The following is a 20,178-nucleotide window of genomic DNA, read 5'->3' as shown; positions in this document are numbered from 1 at the left end:
GCGTTGAGTTGAGGATGGGTCGATGACGATGGATTTTTGGAAGAGCATGGTCACCGTGTTGAGGTAAAAGGGGATTTGCAATGGCTCGTGAATGTGTTGAACCAACACGCTCTTCTCGTGACAGGCTCGTTCTTTCCCTTGAGGATTTCTTTCATGAGGTGGGAAATGATTGGAAGGATTGGGGATCATTCTTTCTTTGGAGAGGATGAATGAGGACAACTATGAGCCTGGACTCTACGTAAGTGATGTCCTTCCTTGCCATGGATCGAACTGGCCTTGCGTGATTCGTGCAGTGCCTTCTCAAGAACAAGGGATCGCCCGACGTTGCTCGTATGGTGGTGATGATTTGGTTTGTGAATTCCTTCTGACTTGCTTTTTTTCCTTTTGAGAGGATCGCCTAACGGTATACCAAATCGTCATCATTCCCGGCATCATATGGTCTAAATTGCTTGCTTTCTTATTTATAGAGAAGATGATTAGCACATTCACAACAATGATGATTACGATGATCACCCCATCTACAACAATGACAATGATGACGACAACTAGATTCAAAAGGAAGCCTGCAAGATCCCATTCTTTTCAACTTGTGTATTTTTGGATGTTGGTGTGACGGATGAGATTGACGACTGGTGACGAGTACGAGTAGGAATGATGACGGAGGACGACTACGACGATGGTGGTGGCAATGTACAGTACATAGCAAGATAGCTAGATGAAATAAAGCATTGTTTATTTATTACACGCTTGTTGGAGGTTGCTAGTTTGTGGATTACATACTATTGCTTCGAAGATGGAATAATAAAGGTGGTCCGGTTATCGGTCATGCAAGAAGTACATGGCTTTTGTGATACAATAAAGAGGAGTGGGAAGTGGGATGAGCTTGAAAAAAGAAAAAGTGAAGTGATCCCTCCATTGAGTTTCAGGATGAGTGACCGATCAATATGGTGACGAGACTCAGAGAGCTAACGATGCAGAAGACTTGTTTGTGTAACTAAGCTGAGAGAGGATGAGGTATGGAGGGTTAGGTGAAAAGTTAAATGATTTATTGTGAGCATATGGCCCCGCATCTTTTATGCGTACAACAAGGGATTCCAAATTAGACCTTTGCACCATCATGTGAATGGGGAGGCTCAGATACCGAGTGCTCGGATGGTGGGGTTGATACAGCCACTTTTTCTTCATAATTGCTGTAATGCCCATATGGCGGGACGTTATGATACAATGAGTTGCTTGCACTGGAAGCATTGCTGTAGTCAAAGGATCCAGACATTTGTCGACCCTGCAAATGAGGAATATAAGGTTGCATGTCATGAAAGCTGTAATGGCTTGGATATCGGGAGGCATCAAATGAATCATAAGCATTGTTGTATGTCACTGGGCGAATGGGATGGGTCATATTTGTTTCAGCGGCATTAGTGGCAAGAGGCATTGTCGTTTCAAAATGGCGGGCTGCTTCTTCACTTGGTGATGAGATGGCGGCTTGCGGAGGATGGTCATCAAGAGCTGTGAGTGAGGATGTTGTTGTAACAAGTGCAAATTCGTCTCGTCGAAAGATCATGGATGATGTCTGGATATACACATACAAGGCGAGTGCACACCATAACGCTGCCGTAATAACTAGACCCAACCATGTACCATTTTGCAACCCTGTAAAGTCCCCAAGTTAGGCTCACATGTAGTATCTTCCATGAGAAAAGATAAACGTACAACAACGCTTAAAGGTAATCATAGCGTCACTCACTCCAAGGTAATCAGTGCAATAGGTCGCAAATCCTTTTTGGGTATGACCATGTGGCCCCTGCCATGGCGTATCTGTAAATCCAACCCAGGGGATGTTTCCAGCAGACAATGAACCATAAACAAGAGCTGCAATTGTAAGAGCAGCGTTGACGATACTTAAAAGTCGATCAGGGCGAATGGTTTTGCGTTGGAACGTAGACATGATTAATACCAATGCGCATAGGCATGAAAATCCATGGGCCACGTAGTATAACGTATACTGGTGCCAGTAGTAGTGATAATAGAATGAGAGCTTGTTTTAACTTGGGGTATCATTGCACTTTTCTTACCACCACATACTCTGGCCACCAATCAGTGGGAGGTGCGGGGTTGTCACTGCTGGTCGAATGTCGATTTAATAGACTTATTTGCACTGCTAGCAGCAATAAGCATGAGCATCGTCAAATCTTTTCCGCAACTTGCCTGCATGACATGCTAAACCAGCACCACTCACAAGAAATAACGTGATCCGTAGGATAACAAGGATGATGACTCGTGGATTGATGGATCTTTTTGTCATGATGTATCGTAACAAATTGGTGTCTAGTTCTCAAGTATGTACAAGATGAAGGAGGAAAAAGGAGTGCGTCGCGACTTATATGCGCGTTTCTCATTAAAAACTATGGGCTGAGTGCCAAGTGGCGCAAAACGGACCCCATCATTGTTTCGGTCACTAGTTTGTATGTGCTACGATAATGATCGACAACGTCCTCCTCCCATTACCATCATCATCATCATCTAACATCATTGTTGTTATTCTTTATAGATGAAGATAAAAGCATGTTGCCAATACATAACAATACATCTCGGTGCAAAAAGAATAGGTTTTATTGTTTGAAGACATGAGGAACCGATTCCTTGTTTTTTGTGCTACGGTTGCATGCATGAGCCACCTTCTTATCACCATATCCATAGATCAGTCAAATACGGATTGTACGTTTCAATGGGATTGTGGGTAGTGCCTGGATAGCTATTCGTTACACATGCATCAGTGAACATTTTTCATTCTGCGTAGGTCGAACAATGAAAGGTGGCTCATGCAGCCCGATTATCCCAGCTGACCTTTTTTCTTGTTTGCGACGCGATCGGCACTTGCTCTTCTCACTCCCATTGATGGCACCCAAACGCAGATCAAGCGCATCGTCCTCTGAACAAAGACAACTCAAATCCCAGAAACGATCGTCTGGATCCACTGGTGAAGACGTTGCTGGTAATACAAGACACGTTCATGTTAAAATACACGCTCACCCATTGACACTTAGAACACGTCGAAATTGTCAAAAAGGTCGAAGCCGTTGTCATTCCCAAGTTGGAGCTTTCTAATATTGCAACAAGCACATCACAACCAAAGAGTGCCGTGTCAGCTCGACGTTCATATAAGCAACAGCAGCAACTACTTCAACAAAGTGAGGAGGACCAAGAGGAGACAACAGACGAGGAACAAGTTGAAGTCCTAGTCGAAGTCGAGGATATAGACGATATAGAAGAGGAAAGCGACAATGAAGGGGTCGACAATGAAGATGACGATAAAGACGAGGAAAACGACAATGAAGAGGTCGACGATGAAGAGGACGATAAAGAAGACAACGATGATGAAGACGACGACGATGAAGAAGAGGACGATGAAGATGATAACGAAGAGGATGACAATGAGGACGACCAAAAACAGACTTCTCAACAAAAGTTGGCCGTGGACTCAAGTAATTCTCGACAACATGATGATGAACAAGATGATGACACATATCACTCGGCACTACCTATGAGTGCATTGGCTGCACGACGCTTAGCTCGACAACGCCAAGCTGAACAACAACGACTAGATGGCACGGATGATCAAGAGCAGGATGATAGCAACTTGGAATCAACGCCTCAATTGGACATGGATGTTAGTGAAGGATCTCCAGCGACTGATAATGAGCCAACAGCAGTTGTTTCCATGCGACAAGAAAAACCTGCCCGATCTAAAAAGCGAGTCAAGAATCAACCCAAGCAAAAAAGGCAAAAGAAAATGTAAGAAAGAAGAAGGTTATGGATGGGATCAGGTGTAGTAATTGGTTGATGTAATAGTGGGCCCATTGACGAACGAGCGATCTCGATATTCAATCCATGTTCAGCGAATGTGTCAACGTTTAACAACAATGGTGAGCAGTATTTAGCCATTGGGTTGCAGGAGAACGAGGTAAATATCGGAAATCACCAATGATGGATGCGTTGCTGATCAGCACTTTATAGTCCATTGTCTTTGTTGGTAAAGCTCTTATCGCTGTTTATCGTGGTGCGATTTCGATCATGGGCGCTACCTTGACGGCAGACAAGGAATGTCTTGTTTTTCATCCTGTATTCGCTTTCAAATCACATGCACTTCCTCGTATAGAACCAACAACACAAACCAGCAACGTTTCAACTAGAACAACTGATATTCATGAGGATCGCCAGCCTTTTGTGAACGCGTTTGGAAGGCTTGAACATTTTGCAGCTGTGATTGTGATCAAGAGTTTGGAATGGTGCGGCTTTGATGATGTGGATGGAGTATTCTCTCATGCAAAGGATATGACTGGAATCGAAGGATACAAAGGACATCATTTAATGTCTGGCATTGCTGGATTTTATCCGATATTGGAACCCACACCAGGAATCAAAGTGCTCGATATACCCAGTACTTGGAGGGAAAATGCAAACGTTGCTATCCAAGATGAAAAAGGTTAGGGAAAGTGTGGAATCTTTGTATCTTTATCTAACATTTAACATTTCTTTATAGAGCGTGGATCACCCCTTGTATCCATTGTATGCGGCACAAAGGACAGCGGGAAATCAACATTCAATCGGTATCTCGTGAATAGGCTTTTGAATAGGTAATGACAAGTGAATGGCAATGGTTCTTGGATTCTTATTGAATGATCATGATTAGTCACAAGCGAGTTGCATACTTGGAAACGGATGTTGGTCAAACCGAATTCACCCCATCAGGCATCATTGCACTTCATGTACTCGAATCACCCATTCTTGGTCCACCTTGTACACACCAGCACATTGCATCCAAACGATCTCACTATTTTGGTGCAGCAACTGCACGAGATGATCCCAACTATTATATGCGGATAGCGCGACAGCTGACGAGCACTTGGCAGCAGGATTACAATGAGCAACCAGAAATCGAGCTGATAGATCAAGTACCTTTAGTGGTCAACACACATGGATGGGTCAAAGGATTGGGTTATGATTTGCTCATTGGTATTATCGATATGGTGGGACCAACCAATGTATTCGCCACTCAAGGACCAACACCATCCTTTCCACCTACTTTTGCTACCGACATTTTACCTCCACCTGATGGAAACATTCAACCAAAGTTACACTATATTGAAAATACTGTTCGAGGATCCCGTGTTGTCAGCAAGTATCATGCAGCGGATTTACGGGCGTTGGCTTTTATCTCTTACATGTACCAAGATTTGACCCACTTTGGACAACCTAATAAGCCATGGTGGAATTTCAAGACATCTCTAGTGGAACGATTACCTTGGTCATTAGATTGGCGAACTGGATTAGACACTGGTATCTGGATCTTATCTCAAGACATCAAGTTGAATCACCTTTTGTATGCATTGAATGTCAGCATTGTGGCCTTAATAAGCTCGGATCCACCATCAGACGACGATAATGATGCACAAGTCCAAGACATGGACCAAGACTCCTCCCATTCAAATGTAGAAGAGGAAACAAAGAGCAATGTAGGTGGTGGTTCTTTGTGTGTGTGTGATGTATATGCTCATTCTCCTTTAATCGTTGATTAGATTACCCCGCCAAAGTACTTGCCAGCTTCTGAATATCCTCCACCTGATCCCGAATACACCCATTGTCGTGGTCTTGCCATTGTGCGTGCTATTGATTCATCAGAGCATTCTTTGTTAATGTTAACACCCGAGGTGCGATCCACATTGAACGAAGTATCAGGATTGGTCAAAGGCAGCATGGACATACCATCATCTTGTATGCTGGATAGAAATCAAGGACGAGGAACAGGCATTGCAGGTGTACCATGGCGGCAGGTGCCATATATGACCGAAGATGCAATTGCAGGCGCCGGTGGAAGCGCGATGAGAATCCGACGCATCAACAAACGAGCTGGATAAACAACCCACGTATTTATCAAATAAAGCTTTTCTTTTGCATGGTGATCGCGTGACATAAATCTTGCACCTGGCTAGTAACAAAAAGACCAGGGTCTGTTCTTCATTGTTACACAGCATCGCAGGCATGATTGAGTAAGCAAAAAAAGTTGAATTTTACCATTTCAGGCTAGCATAGAAACCTTGCCCAAAAAGCATGTAGATCCTCAAGTAGATTCGATTTATAAAAGTAGATACAATACTAATCAAGTACATGGCGTGTGTATACATGTAAATCTTGGAGTGTGCGACTTGTATATAAATGTAGATATGTGTGTGGGGGGTGGGGTGGGAGTTGAATGACAATATTAATCGGTAGCATCCAAAGGCTTTTCGACTAAGAAAAAGTACATGGGTGTAAAGATCTCCATCTCACCACCAGCAACCAACATTTCAGCTGCATCGTTGAGCAACTGTGATGTCGCTAAAACACCTGGTGGAACAACGTTGAACTTGTCAAGGAATGTCAATAGATGATGCGTGTAGAATCGTCCCCAAGGAGAGCGTAAAAGACCACGTAATCCCTCTGGCTTCTTGAGTGTATAATACCATGGCACGGTGGCAGCATCGATTGGAGCCACATCACCTTCCTCAATAACCTTAAAGCCAACTGATTTTGCTGCTTCCAGACATTGTTGGGTCGAGTACAATTTTGAGATCGAGTTGCCTTCCTCGATACCATGGATCACGCGTCGATGTGACACGTCATTTTCATCATACTTGTCTGTGGTGCACCATTCATAGCATGCGAAACGACCACCAGGCTTGAGTACACGGTAGATCTCACTATACACCATTTCTAAACGAGGTGCATGGACCGTAGCTTCAACTGAAAAGACAGCGTCAAAGGTGTGATTCGCGATCGGCATCTTGGTAAAGTCTCCTTTGATGAAATCGGTGTGATCGCTCAAGCCATATTTTTCAGAATGGGCAAAGCAATGTTCGATTTGATATGCATTGTTGTTGATACCAGTGACATGGGCATAACCAGAAGACTTTACAATCTCACGAAGTGGACCCCCTATGGTGTTTCCTCATTAGCAACGTGTTGTTTACCGCATATGATCCCCCACCCTCCTTTACTTACCCACACCACAACCAACATCCTAAACAAGACCGTATCACGGGATCATACGTTAGACAAACCAAGATTGGGTTATTAGAATGATGTCACAAAGCACGTACCAGCACACGCATGCCCTTTTTGAGACCAAGTTTGAGCGCGAGAAAAGCTTCATGTCGCTTAATGTTTTCCTCGAATGTATCACCTATCGTATGATAGAGAGGGTGTGAGCCTCAAATCACTGCATCCTCTTGATATGTAAACCTTACCTTTATAGAGTCGGGCGAAATGGAATGATGATCCCCAACCTACGTATGAATCAAAACACCCATGGTTAACCATGATAGCCCCATCCTTCATCATGTTTGGATTTGAGATGCCATACCATACCTATACACAAGCACAAGGTTAGTGATACTCATCCTATATCCTTTGATCCATACTTACATATAGAAATCAGTAACCAGATCATAGAAAGCATTGGTCATCTTTTGTGCTCGTTCACGTCGTCCAGCGACTTGTGATTCATTATCCTTGCGATCGGCTTCCTTCTTATCAGACCAATTTTGATAGTATTCTTCCGTGGCCTTCTTGTTGAGCTGAGAATCCTTTTGGGTGACCTTTTTCAGGAACCCATTCTCCTCGAGGATAAGCTTGCCATGCAGCTTGCGCATCAACTGCACTTCCTCGGTCGCATTATCAATAGTCATTGACATGATGCCGTAATGTATATAGTATCTTCAGGATATGGGATAAAAGAGAGTGAAAGAGAAACGAATCCACGGAAGATGAATTCATCCAGCCATTTTATGTGTTTTTGCTCGCGTAAAGGCAAGAATATTAGCCCGTCGGGCGAATTTTAACAAAGCCATTTTTTCCTTTTTCACGTCCCATCACTTTCACACACACACTTCAGGCGTAAAAACACACATGCATGATCGTGTTTTCTCATTCACAGCTTTGATTTCTTTTGTGTATTGCAAAAAGTGGTTGTCGCATAGCAACCTTTATTCGTATGGTTGTCGCATGGCAACATGAGCACTATCGGTCAATAAAATGGGGGTATGATGTATATGGAACATGTACAGGATAAACCCGGAATACAAATGAGTCTAATCTGATTAGCTTACGGTAAGTTTGGATCGGTATTGCTGTCCCCTATCCCGTAGTCTTACGCTTGATCAAGCTAGTGCGCCGTAAAACAAGATGAATGAGTAGCCCACCATAACAACTTTTGAGCCCTAATTAGGAATGAAATGCAGCAATAGCAAGTTCTCGTGTGCCTGCTGATTGTACCACAATAATGGATTGTTAGGGTCGTGCAGAGATGGCATCATGCGCACACATTGCTGTGCGATATTCCACCATACGCATGGCGATAAATGCACCTTGCCCATTAAAAAATGTATGTGATTCTTCATAATGACACTTTTACAAGGTACCTCTTGTTTGACACGTGGATTTTCGCCATCTCAATGCGGACGATCGGCACTGACGGCGACACGGGCCGCGTGCCGTGAAGCTTGTTTCAAGCCAGCTATCCGCTGGTTGCATTGCCGGATGAATGGAAGTGAAAGCGTGGAATACATCGAAAGTATCAGGTGTTTTCAGTCATATGTTTGATTCACGCACTATAGCGTTCTTGGACAAAATCAACGCCTATATCGTACAGCGCCATGTAAACCGTAAATACGCCACAACCCAACAATGCTGAGCCTTGTAATAATGAAAATCTAGTAGGGGAGATGGTACCGGGAATGCGATAATCTTTTTACTCCAACGTGCTGTTTCACTGAGAATGGATCTATGCTTGTATATGCCATGTCATTATAATAGCTGCTGAAGTCTAACAATGAAAATCGGCCTCTTTTTACTACGACAAACAATGATATCATGGCGACTCGAGTCATCAGAAACACCGTAAAGCAACTTTTTTAGACGACCCATCTATTTGCTTTGTCATCTTCTTCCTCGGAATGTCGCTTTTGGCTATAAAACCCAGCATACACAATTGCCAGGGCAGTTGTCCCCCTCATTGTTTCGGCTCGGATAAATTACTTATGCATTTACCCGGTGCAGCAGTAGCATATCGCCGCCGCTGTTGTAGGTGATCACCATTCTCTCTCTCTCTCTCTGCATGTGTCACATAAAAGCTTTAACTTTATTTTCGCTTGTTGACGATAGACTTTGTGAAACAAACGCACTTGCTTTAGAAAGAGAGCCCGCACGCGCGGCACATCGCTTGATGTAAATGTTGTTTCGGATAAGTCATGGCTTACGCACTCACTGCATTGGTAATCTCAAATACATCACAGCATACATTTCAAAAGGAAGGATATATAGACAATTCTATTATTATAGATGCGATAGTAAATCTACTACATGATATTACACGATGAACCCCCTTTGGTATGACCGGCACCATCGAGACTTGCAAGTCTTTGTTGAGCGTCTTGACCCATTTTACCACCCAAAGCTGCTGCCTTTTCCAGCCAATGACGTGCTTCATCCATATCTTTCTTGACACCATCACCTTGCATATACATGGCACCAAGATTGATTTGTGCGAGTTGGAAACCTTGCATAGCAGCCATTCTCAAGAACTCGGCAGCATTGTATGTATTACGTTGTACACCATGGCCTTTGAGAAATCGAAAACCAACATTGTATTGTGCTTCAGGCATTCCACGCATTGCCGCTTTTTGAAAGTATTTGAACGCCTTTTCTTGGTTCTCTTCCACAACACCCATTTGACTCGAATGATAGACACCCAGCATGAAGTTACATTGAGCATCACCACGTTTGGCACCTTGTTCAAAGTATTGATACGCCTTTTGATGATCTTGATGAACACCATAACCGATACGGTACATGCGACCCAATTCCACATAGGCCTTGTCAATACCACCCTTGGCAGCAAGCTCGTATAATTTGATTGCTGATGCAATTTGATCGGGTTGACTACGCATGATAATGGATGCCAGATTCATTTGTGCATATGGATGTCCTTTGCGAGCCAACTTTGAGAGGATGTCTAGTGCTTGTGGATCGGTCTGATTGTTGGACATGGCTTGTCGATGTAACATGGTCGCATAACTGAATGCACCTCGATCGTCGCCACCTTCCATGGCAGCTTTGTACAAGGCAAGGGCTGCAAGCGTACCATCACGTGAACCACGGATCACAATGTTGCCCAACGCTGATAACTCGGATGCAGGGGCCACTGATAGAGAACAATGATAAGCTTTAACTTCATTGTCTATTATCAAAGAATGACTCACTTTTCAGTAATTCGTCGCTGGGAGCTTCTTTGAGAATGGCATTCATAATCTCCTTTTGCTTTTCAATGTCCAGAGTGGTCTCTTTGTGTTGGAGAATCAATTGTAGCTGGTCGTCGGAAGGCAACACATCTAAATGGTATCCACCTGTCAAAAACCTATCAACCCTACGCTATCCAAACTTTGTTACCTTTCATAGTCAATGCAGATAGAGGCTTGGGTGCTGGTCGTGCTGATCTAGATATACCCCCGTATCAACATTGCAATAAAATAAAGGTGACATGTCAAGAGAGAATTACTGTTTTGCTTTGGGTGTGCTGGATTCAAGGAATGGCTCGAAAATGCCGCCCATGGATCGTTGCACTTTGGCTGCTGATTTCCTTGTTGTGGAGGCATAGCGTAAATGGGAGCGTGGCAATGGTTTCTTTAAGCATTGGGAGGATCGATAGAATGTTGGAAAGAGAGCGGCTGTTTTTTGAAGAGGGTGTCTGCACGACATTGTTGTAAAAGAGCAAGGCACCAGCATGTGTGTGTTCCTGCCGCCACACTACTGAAATCTAAAAGCCCCGCTCATTTGATCCAATGTGTATGTGCGTTGACTCTTTTCACTAAGACTGAAATGGCTGTTACTATACATATGAGTGCAATCAATCGATGTCTTTTGGAAGGGGTGAGGGGCCTTGTCTATTACCGAGCACCATTCAACCCTTTACAACAAGAGAGTTATTTGAAGATTTATGCAACATGCTTATGTTTATTGTTCAAGTAAGCGTTGGCTGACATCATGAAATAGCCGATGATGCATGTCCAACACCACTGCCTCTGGTATAAAGCTAAAATACATCGCCATCAAGCACTCGTCACTGTTGCCTTTTGCACGTCGTAATGCACATTGGAATCCAGGGTGACCAGGGAGTTGATTGATTTGGTATTCTGCACTGGTACTCACACTATTCGCTTTGGCAATCTTGACCATTTCCTCACTCTATATCATACAACAAGGATGTAAGCTAAAGGCACAACCCTCTCTTTCGTAATAAATCCCCTTACCAATTGTTCAAGCCTTGTGATGGATGGCCATCCCCATCGTGGAGCCGTCTCACTGCAAGACACCCATTCTTGATACTTTTCACCCATCTCAAGGATCAAATCATGATCTTGATTCAAGTAAGTCAAATCAACGATGCGTGGCGACAACATGGAGCCATTACGGATACGAATGAAATGAAGTAATCCTGGATAACTTGTGATGAATGACAAGATGGAAAAGTGCGTGGTCTCCTTAGTCAATAGAAAAGAACTGAAATCCTTGAGATGATCTTGTAAAGTCGTTCGCAATGTTTTGACGGCCGTATGATTGGTCATTCGATCAGGTAAAATATCATCCAAGTGTTGTTGATGATGATGGTGATGATTGGGTTGATGATGGTTGTGGTTTTGTCTTTCTTCCTCATGATCGTCCCTGAATAGGATCGTTGCACATAGACCTTCTCCAAGATGTACAAGCAAGATAACGCATAATGACATGTGATGCTGATGTTTCCATTTGATCCAACGCGACATCACCTTGCCTTCATGCTGTGCTGTTGTGTCGTCATCCGTGGCGTGTGGCTGCTGGTGCTGCTCACCTTGAAGAAAGGTACTAAACATGTTCTTGAGAGAAGTACGAGCTGATAATCGATCGGCATTACTCTGGCTACGAGAACGTGAAGCAGGTGATGAGGGTGCAGATTGACGTAATGTAGGACGACTGGCAAGGCCAAAACCCGATTCGAGTGGGAGACTGCTAGGAAGAGGACCATCATCATCCATTGGCTTTTCATCCAATGAGCCTGTTGATGGGTGATGAAATATGGTAGCATTGGGTGGAAGTTGATCGGATGGTAATAAATCGGTTGTTGATGAATGAGGAGGAGGTGGTTGTGACGTAGAAACGGTTGTTGTGGGACGTGTTAGAGAAGACCATCGCCTTAATTCTGGTAAAGGCCGATCATCATAGTCGAGGCTTTTGCGTGATAATCGTGATAAAAGTTGATTATGCATAAGAATGGGTGGGCTGCTCCATGAAAGTGAAGGTGTTGAACAATTGGATGAAGCGACTGTAACGGATGAAGTTGACTTTTCTCTAATTTTGAAGGGTGCTGACACTGATGATGAATCGTAAATGTAAGTGACGGATGATTTTTGACTAGTTGCTTCTGAAGATGAGGGCTGTGGTGTTGGTCCATTGTCGTCATCGTCATATCTAATTACGTTATATATATATATACATCAGCTGTTGTCGTTGTTACCATGACAACGAATCGATTTGTCATACCTTGTCTCAATTGTATCATGCGATCGGCTACTACTGGCAGATGGGCGTGACATTCGTTGTTCTGCAATGTCTATCAACATGATTAGTAAAGGGTGTTTTCCCCCCCCCCAAAACCAAACATTCAATGTTACCTTCTCTGGCAGCTGCTTGTTCAGCATATTCAGATGCCATGGTTTTAAGAAACAACAGCGCCTCTGATGGGAGTGTCGACTCGAATAACTCGTCATTGTTGGATTTAGAGCATCGTGAAACCAACTTGTCTCTGGCAAAAAGAAATGCATCGGTCCATCGATAGTGATGTTGATTTTCAGTGTGCTGATAATGTCTCATCAGGGGTGATAGGTTGAGTACTCTCCGTGACGAAGGAGGAGTGGCGAAGAAGGATACAAATCTGGATGATGCTGTATTTTGTTGACTACCGCTACCAAATGCTGTATCGCAAGATTCTCTAAGACACTCTTCCAATCGTTGCCGTAAATCCTCTTGTAACTCGACTTGTTCCACACAACATAGCATCTCTGGAGAATAGAGTGGCGGTAAAAGCGGTGCAGCCACCATCAAAAAAGGGAGTCGTGAAAGGCATGTTGCAATATCGGTGTGGGATATCGTTAATGATCCTCGCCATCGCAATGGTCTTGTTGATGATGATGATGCTATACCCTCCACCTTGTTATACCAATGAGGCCCAAACTGGAAGTGTAATAGCCGATCGATAATATGTAAATGATGCTGTAGCATATCCACTGGTATCGTGCCTCTCCTCGTCCACATGAGATAGAGTAGCCCATGTTTCTACATACACATTTAGCACAACGAACATATAAAAGTAGCTTGGTTGCCTACCTCCCAAAATGCAATGGTCTTGTTGCGATGGTGGACATAGTGTATGCGGTCGTGGAAGTTGGCTTTCAAGAGGTCCTTGGACAAGAGGAGGGGTAAAAATAAGCGTATAGTATTCGCTTCGTTCGGTTGCTGTAGTGTTGAAAAGGTGGATTGATAGATGAGGTCTCCAGAATTGTTGAGAATGAGCAAAGCAATCATTGAATGGTCATGTCCAGGAGCTTTAAGTGAAAGAGAGAAAGGGGAAACGGAGTTGTCTCATTCCAGTCAAGAGATAGCAGGGCTTTGTATCACATTCTAGTGACCAGGATTGATTCATGTCAAGTATAAAACAGTTGAGAGGGTTTATTAGACAAAAGTAGCATGAAACAAATATGGGGGAGGAGGAGAGCGAGAGAGAAGAGAGTATCAGATGAGTGTTTGAGTGATCCCTGTGAGATGCAATGTCTGCTCGTCGGCATTGTTGTTGTCGCACCACCATGCAAGCACCCAGTATTTATCATTGCGTTCAATCATCTCATACTTGCCAGAAGACACGACAATATCTAATTCCCCCTCCAATGTAGGAAAATGAATGAATGGTACATAGATCTCGGTGGGTCCTTCGGTCTCTTTGCTTGGCTGGAAAGTGAACGTGTAGCTTGCACGAGTCTTTTCGGTGGGTGATGTGAACTGGATCGAGAGCGGAGTCCCTGCGACTTTGAGTGGGTGTGGTCGATGCAATGAAATGATGTTACGTGCATTCATCCCCGTTCCAGTGACATTCATCTTTTTGTTGCTAGGCGAATCGGGTTGATCAGGTAACAAGGTATCACTGCTGGTATCAGTAACGGATCCATTGTCTTTGTCTTGAATAGATGAACAAGGAATAACCGATTCCTGCCATATGCTGAGATCCTCACCGTTCCACAAATCGCCCCATATGGCATGGTTATCAGGCACATACGTCCATAGCGTATAGCTCACAAGATTACGCTCAGCCGCATTGATAGTCGCATCCATGGCTTTGTTTTGTGGTGATGCGGGCCCATTGATCGGATAAAACTTGCCAACAAGCATACGTGCGAGACCAAGCAAATGCACCATCACATACGACACCGCACGAGAAAATACGGATGCTTTGACAGGTTGCATATCATATGGAATCCCCGTTTCTCCCAATACAAAAGGGTAATCACCAATGGTCTCACATCCTTCTTCCTTGAGTGTCTTGATTTGGTCAACAAAGCATTGTCGGATCGCCTTTTCACCAATACGCAATGCACGTAGAAATCGTAAAGGACCATGACCATATTTGCCACGCTTGAGATTGATGTAATCCACGTTGTAGTTGCACCATTGTTTCTTGACGAGTGTCAAACCATCATACCAATGCGGAGCGAATGCAAGATTCTTATACTTTGCCGGTAATGAAGGTGGTACTTCCATGATGGGTGGTTGAATAAAGAGGATAGCGTCTTTGTGGAAATGGAGGATCATGTCTGCATACGTCTTTACAAAGTCGAGCCAAAAATGTTGATAGCTGATAGGTTCGTGCGTGATTGGATGTGAGTTGAAGTAATCAGGTCGCATGACAGATTCTGTAGATGGATCCCATACGCTGTGTAGTGCCCAAATGCATCCTGGATGCCAGTCATCTGCACGTTTCCATGAAAAGCACGTGTCCACTGCATTGCGATCAGATGGCGACAACCACGCTCTTGCATCACCAGGATCAATCAATACTTGTCCATCCTTTTTGGGTCCACGCCAACTAAACACCCACCGCTCCACTTTGGTAGGAATCCCTGATCCAAGCTTCATTCCTTGAAATGCTGTTGGCATGTCTCCTTTTTTGAAATCCACATCATCATCGGATAATTTGGTGATATTGTCTTTGCCAATGTATCCAGTCCCAGGCTCATTCATTGTATCATAGCCAATCACCACATCGCCTTGTAGCTTTTCGGCATGAATCCGTTGTGTCACTTGCTTGAATGCATTGATGTAGTGTGATTGAAGGTAATCTTGAATATGAACGCCATTCACAATGCACTTTGGCGCGAATGTCTTGCCGGCAAAAAAGAGCGTAAACATGGTCGCTGATGCTAGCTTTTGGTAGTTTGTGTGCCAAATCATCTTGGGAAAGTTCTCAGGGTCGGGATACACATTGTGTACTAGCGCTGCACCAGTTGCTGCAAATTCATCCGGGTTCAATCCTGCAAGCAAATGTGTCCATCCAGGATGCCCTGATCCACCACAATGCCGAGACCACTATTATCCAGGGAATTGATTAGATGCTGTTGATGTCGATCCTTATGTCATTTATGCTTCTTACCGTGTCCTGATGTGGATTCATAAACACTTTCAAATTGTACTCTTGACATTTATGCAATAGAGCAATGACATAATCGATATACTCCTCATCATAGATACCACTATCATACAAAGAAAGAGATAATGAGCACTTTTATCATTGTGACAACTCTCGTTTGACCACACACACACACACACACTTACGGTCCCTCATGCTCGATCGCTTCCCACGTCACCATGAAACGTAACAGATTGAAGCCGTGATCCACCAATCGCTGCAAATGCATGTCGGCTTCTTCGAGTGGAAATGGTCTGCCAACAAAGGTCACCTTGCGATCATAGTCTTCCCAGTATCCAGCAGGCTCATGAGAGGGAATGGAGGGAGGTACTTTGGTTCCACCACCGACATTGACACCACGAAAGAGAACAGTGCGGTTTGTTTTTGGCTCTATAAACCACTGACCATGTACGTGCATGTGAGAAGAGTAAGAGAAAGGAGAAAGATGGTTGCCATAGATATAGTAGCAGCGGAGCAATTAGCAGCATCGCTGTCGGTACTTGGCAACGTCGATCATGCAGGTGCACATTATTGCCGAGATAGAAAAGGAAATTGCCTCCCAACAATCGTCATACCAGGATACGCTCACACACATACATTTTTATCATCGCTTCATGATCGATCATCCATATCATGCGCATCACTCCTCGTGTATCACTATGTGCGTCCAATACTACATTCAGCAGCAGTATCTTTAGTCATCACCATAAAGCAACAATAAATGACAAAATAAGCTTCTTTGCTGACATCAGATAGCACGAGACTCATTAAGGGTGTAATCATCGATATAGTCTTTGCGCTTGGACATACATAAATGGGTGGAAAATACACTTTTGATCAATCAATACGCATCTTCATTACTTCGATTATAAAGGCGATAATGCCAACTCAACATTCAGCCAAATAATGGCATTATCCTTTTATTGATTCTCATTGGACTCTTTTATTGTCTCTTTCACTTCCTTCTATATTGTGAGGACTTCAATATATGTATTATACATAGTTATTGCTCAACGAAGACTAAAAGCTTATGACATCAACGAAGTATCTTCAAATAATCAGCAAAGAATTATGTATTACATGAGCAGATAGTAGAAGTGGTTAATGGGAATAAAAAGGGGAAATGACTGAGAGGAAAAGAGATCATGCAAGGGTTTGTGATTGTGACTTGGGTGAAGATTGTCGATTGAAGGATGGTGATAATGTGCTGGTACGTAGGGGTTTCGTGGCAATATCAACTTCTTTTCTCTTTCGCTTGTTGATTGTATTCACGGTACTGTATTCATCATCAGCTCCTTTCCTTTCCATGATACTTCTAATAACTGGATGAGGTCAACGGCAAACGTGTTGACGCAATCCGGAAGGAGCATCTTTCAGACCCTGACACCCGACCTGAGCCACCCACAGGAGCATCCATTATGGCCAATTCCATGTCTAATCCTAATAAGGGGAACAATGCAACATCATCGTTAGCAAGTACTATGATAGCTGCCATCCTTCACTTACCCATGATCAGATATCCTATGACAGCAGCGTGGTTGGCCTTGTCAGGATTCTTATCCACCACGCAGGAGAGCATATCTCTCAGAGATTTCGGGAAGCCGTTATTTCAACATCATGCAGGCTGTGGCGTGTCACCTAGCCCAAATTTGCAAATGCGCTTCAGGAGGTAGCTACATCAAAGATTGGATGAGTATAAGCTTCATGAAGCAAGATGGGTAGGTTTTACCTTAATAGAAGAGCCAAATACTGTATCAAAATGACAACAATGACGTGCTATGAATGACCAAAAGATCAGCTCTCATTCATAAGGTCACAAAGAAAGCTCACCACCATGGTACTCACATCGGCTTGGGATTTAAAGGCGTCAGCAATCAAAAAGGCGACATGATAGAAAAAAGAGATGTGCAGGAGTAAAATGAAGGGCGACAACATTAATCTTGTTTATATCTGCATAGCGGGCGTGGGTATTTCTTGATCACAAACGGGAAGGAAAAGAGTGATAAAATGGTGATGAGCTGATAGATTGACGGGCCGCCTTCACGAATATCTTCAGTGTGGTCGAATTTCCATGCATAAATCAGGATCCGGGGTGAACAAGAAGATAGTAATATCCATCATCAAATGATGCCATTCATAGGCTATCACTAATCACTTGCTGTGCTCAAACTCCACGAAATAAGACGGTGTTCGACGATGCTTGTGTGAGTGTAGTTTCAGAAAGGAAAGTCGAAGGCACCTTCATCGATAAGCATAGCGCACAAGCATAATAAATGTTCCCGGTCACCACAACTCCCGCAAGGGATTGATCCATGTGTACTTGTCATCCATCTTTGTCGTTAGCTGCCTCCCCACTTCAGCCAAGCCAAGTTCCTTGCTATCGTTCACGAAGAGGATATCCATCCTTGAGCCCATCATTTGGTTTTCCTCCTTTGCAATCCTTCGAGCGTCCACTTGTTCCTCCTCTTCGTTGTTGCCAAATACATTGCTCGCCAAACCTCACTTGAATAGTGTCGTCGTCAAGAAAGATGATATATGAACGATCAAACGTTGTGCAATAAATCAGACACGGAGGAGTCATAATCTGCAGGTCGTTGTTGTTGTAAAGAAAAAGATTGGCAGCCATCATCCACTTTTCTGCATCCACTTCTTATCTTGCTCTTGAATCGGATAAAAAATGACCGCCACTGATCACTGATCAATTCCTTTGACCGTCAAATCCTGATCATAATGCTCGAGGTATTGATGTCCAATGGTAACGGTGAGTGGGAAGTCTTCTGTAAAGTACTCTTTCCACGTGTCATCAGAAGGATCCAAAATGTGCGAATGTGCCTGGCGTCGTGTTCACATATAATGGCCATCACTCCTCATTGTATCCTCCAACACCATGCCTATCTTGGATATCCATTTGTTGGAGACTGGGGACGCGCCATATTGTGCCATAATGCTCAACGTAGCATGCGATGAGAGAGCACAATATCTCGTGACATGGGATGTCGTTGATGGCATTGGACCCGACTTTGTTGACTTTGTAGAGCGAGTTGACATGGAATTCGAAGACTGTGATGAGAATGGTTTCTGTTGTAGGTTGGTTCCAATCTCTTGCCAGCTGGTTCTATTGTCAGGCTGCCCGCGAAACTTCAAATGAGAAGCTGTATTCAAGAAACTGATGCCTCAAAGTTGCATTGCCTGAACAAAGAAACCAATTCGATTCATATTAGCACACATACAATGAACGCCCTTTATCATTGTTTGTTTCATTGTACTTGCCTTTTCCATATACATAAAAACCCCTTTGTTGTTGGTTACTGGAAACCGAAAACCATGATGTAGTGTTGTTGAGCCGAAAGAAAACGCCCAACGAGCCAACGTCTTGAGACCAAACTTGCCATCTATACAAGCTAACACGTCAATGGAACAAGTTACGCTGCAACATTGCACTCTGAATGTACCTGTTGACACCAAGTAGAGCAGGAGTAGCAATGAACAAGAGGAAGCAACGTTATCCCCATGGCAACAACCAACCACCCACCACGCTCCATTCCTCAGCATTTGGACACACTCACTCCCTGACAATGCACGTTCAGAACTATATTAATACGTCACAACCAACAAGAGTACTCTTCTATAATACATTACCTTGATCGGGATGTCGTGAATGGGATGAAAGCAGAGGAGGGAGAAAGAGAAGAGAAGCATTGTCTCAAGTCGTGGAGCTACCGTCCACAAGTTTAAATCCCCTACTGCTATTACACTGAGGCACACTCAATTACCCTATACACATCATCCACCCATCGTCATCATCGCCCTGACGATAGACGATAGCTACACGTAAATAAAAGAAATGATGCTCCTCACGTATAGCAAAAGGGTGTGTGCCATTTTACACTTTACATGATAATGATGATCCAACAACAGCCATTGCCTTACTACCAAGTTAGCTCGAATCATAAAAATTAAATGATGGGCATGCTGGGCTGGAGCAGGACAATCGTTCACATGCATTGGATTGGGAAACAAAGATGATTGGGAGGAATGGGCTATCAAGTGGCAGTTTACAAATAACTTACCAATTTGATTCTTCTGATATTGGATGATACTTCTGTGTTTGAGCGTTTTTCAGTCAAATCCCCTCGGATCAAGAAAGTTGAATGATGGAAATGATGAGCTGGAGCAAGACAATCGTTCACATGCATTGGGTTGGGCAATAAAGATGATCGGGAGGACTGGGTTATTAGCTGGCATTTAGAACTAGTCCTGAATAGCGTACAAGTATCATGCGTCGCCTGTGCTGACTGACTCAAGTTACACAAACACGTCCCTCTGCATCTTTGGCTACAGTCATACTACTTGACAATGAACAATGACCTCTTTTC

The 20,178-nt window shown here is 43.6% G+C and overlaps 7 protein-coding genes across 7 annotated transcripts; 1 reads left to right on the top strand and 6 right to left on the bottom strand.

The window, feature by feature from the left end:
- Nucleotides 1–1,099: 1,099 nt before the first annotated feature.
- Nucleotides 1,100–1,945, bottom strand: O0I10_003065 (uncharacterized protein; the record flags this gene model as incomplete). The annotated part of the gene is made up of 2 exons (XM_058483139.1): nt 1,100–1,650; nt 1,711–1,945. 2 exons carry the CDS (start codon nt 1,943–1,945, stop codon nt 1,100–1,102), a joined length of 786 nt encoding a protein of 261 aa, XP_058346228.1.
- A 950-nt stretch (nt 1,946–2,895) lies between these two features.
- Nucleotides 2,896–5,915, top strand: O0I10_003064 (uncharacterized protein; the record flags this gene model as incomplete). The annotated part of the gene is made up of 7 exons (XM_058483138.1): nt 2,896–2,992; nt 3,045–3,792; nt 3,850–3,961; nt 4,015–4,483; nt 4,541–4,634; nt 4,691–5,513; nt 5,577–5,915. The coding sequence occupies 7 exons, from the start codon at nt 2,896–2,898 to the stop codon at nt 5,913–5,915; spliced, it is 2,682 nt and encodes an 893-aa protein (XP_058346227.1).
- Nucleotides 5,916–6,259: 344 nt separating this feature from the next.
- On the bottom strand, nt 6,260–7,730 carry O0I10_003063 (uncharacterized protein; the record flags this gene model as incomplete). The annotated part of the gene is made up of 6 exons (XM_058483137.1): nt 6,260–6,972; nt 7,039–7,057; nt 7,137–7,219; nt 7,284–7,322; nt 7,400–7,404; nt 7,462–7,730. 6 exons carry the CDS (start codon nt 7,728–7,730, stop codon nt 6,260–6,262), a joined length of 1,128 nt encoding a protein of 375 aa, XP_058346226.1.
- Nucleotides 7,731–9,392: 1,662 nt separating this feature from the next.
- On the bottom strand, nt 9,393–10,791 carry O0I10_003062 (uncharacterized protein; the record flags this gene model as incomplete). The annotated part of the gene is made up of 4 exons (XM_058483136.1): nt 9,393–10,237; nt 10,296–10,424; nt 10,483–10,529; nt 10,592–10,791. 4 exons carry the CDS (start codon nt 10,789–10,791, stop codon nt 9,393–9,395), a joined length of 1,221 nt encoding a protein of 406 aa, XP_058346225.1.
- Nucleotides 10,792–11,046: 255 nt separating this feature from the next.
- O0I10_003061 (uncharacterized protein) lies at nt 11,047–13,650 on the bottom strand (the record flags this gene model as incomplete). Its single annotated transcript, XM_058483135.1, has 5 exons — nt 11,047–11,277; nt 11,343–12,537; nt 12,610–12,679; nt 12,741–13,401; nt 13,453–13,650. The coding sequence occupies 5 exons, from the start codon at nt 13,648–13,650 to the stop codon at nt 11,047–11,049; spliced, it is 2,355 nt and encodes a 784-aa protein (XP_058346224.1).
- Nucleotides 13,651–13,857: 207 nt separating this feature from the next.
- Nucleotides 13,858–16,220, bottom strand: O0I10_003060 (uncharacterized protein; the record flags this gene model as incomplete). The annotated part of the gene is made up of 3 exons (XM_058483134.1): nt 13,858–15,702; nt 15,767–15,866; nt 15,949–16,220. 3 exons carry the CDS (start codon nt 16,218–16,220, stop codon nt 13,858–13,860), a joined length of 2,217 nt encoding a protein of 738 aa, XP_058346223.1.
- Nucleotides 16,221–16,945: 725 nt separating this feature from the next.
- On the bottom strand, nt 16,946–17,381 carry O0I10_003059 (uncharacterized protein; the record flags this gene model as incomplete). The annotated part of the gene is made up of 3 exons (XM_058483133.1): nt 16,946–17,117; nt 17,182–17,242; nt 17,309–17,381. 3 exons carry the CDS (start codon nt 17,379–17,381, stop codon nt 16,946–16,948), a joined length of 306 nt encoding a protein of 101 aa, XP_058346222.1.
- Nucleotides 17,382–20,178: the final 2,797 nt, after the last annotated feature.

This window comes from Lichtheimia ornata (genome assembly GCF_029851405.1).
Source record: "Lichtheimia ornata isolate CBS 291.66 chromosome Unknown scaffold00009, whole genome shotgun sequence".
Taxonomy (NCBI): Eukaryota; Fungi; Mucoromycota; class Mucoromycetes; order Mucorales; family Lichtheimiaceae; genus Lichtheimia; species Lichtheimia ornata.
This window is presented reverse-complemented; position numbering and strand designations above follow the sequence as displayed.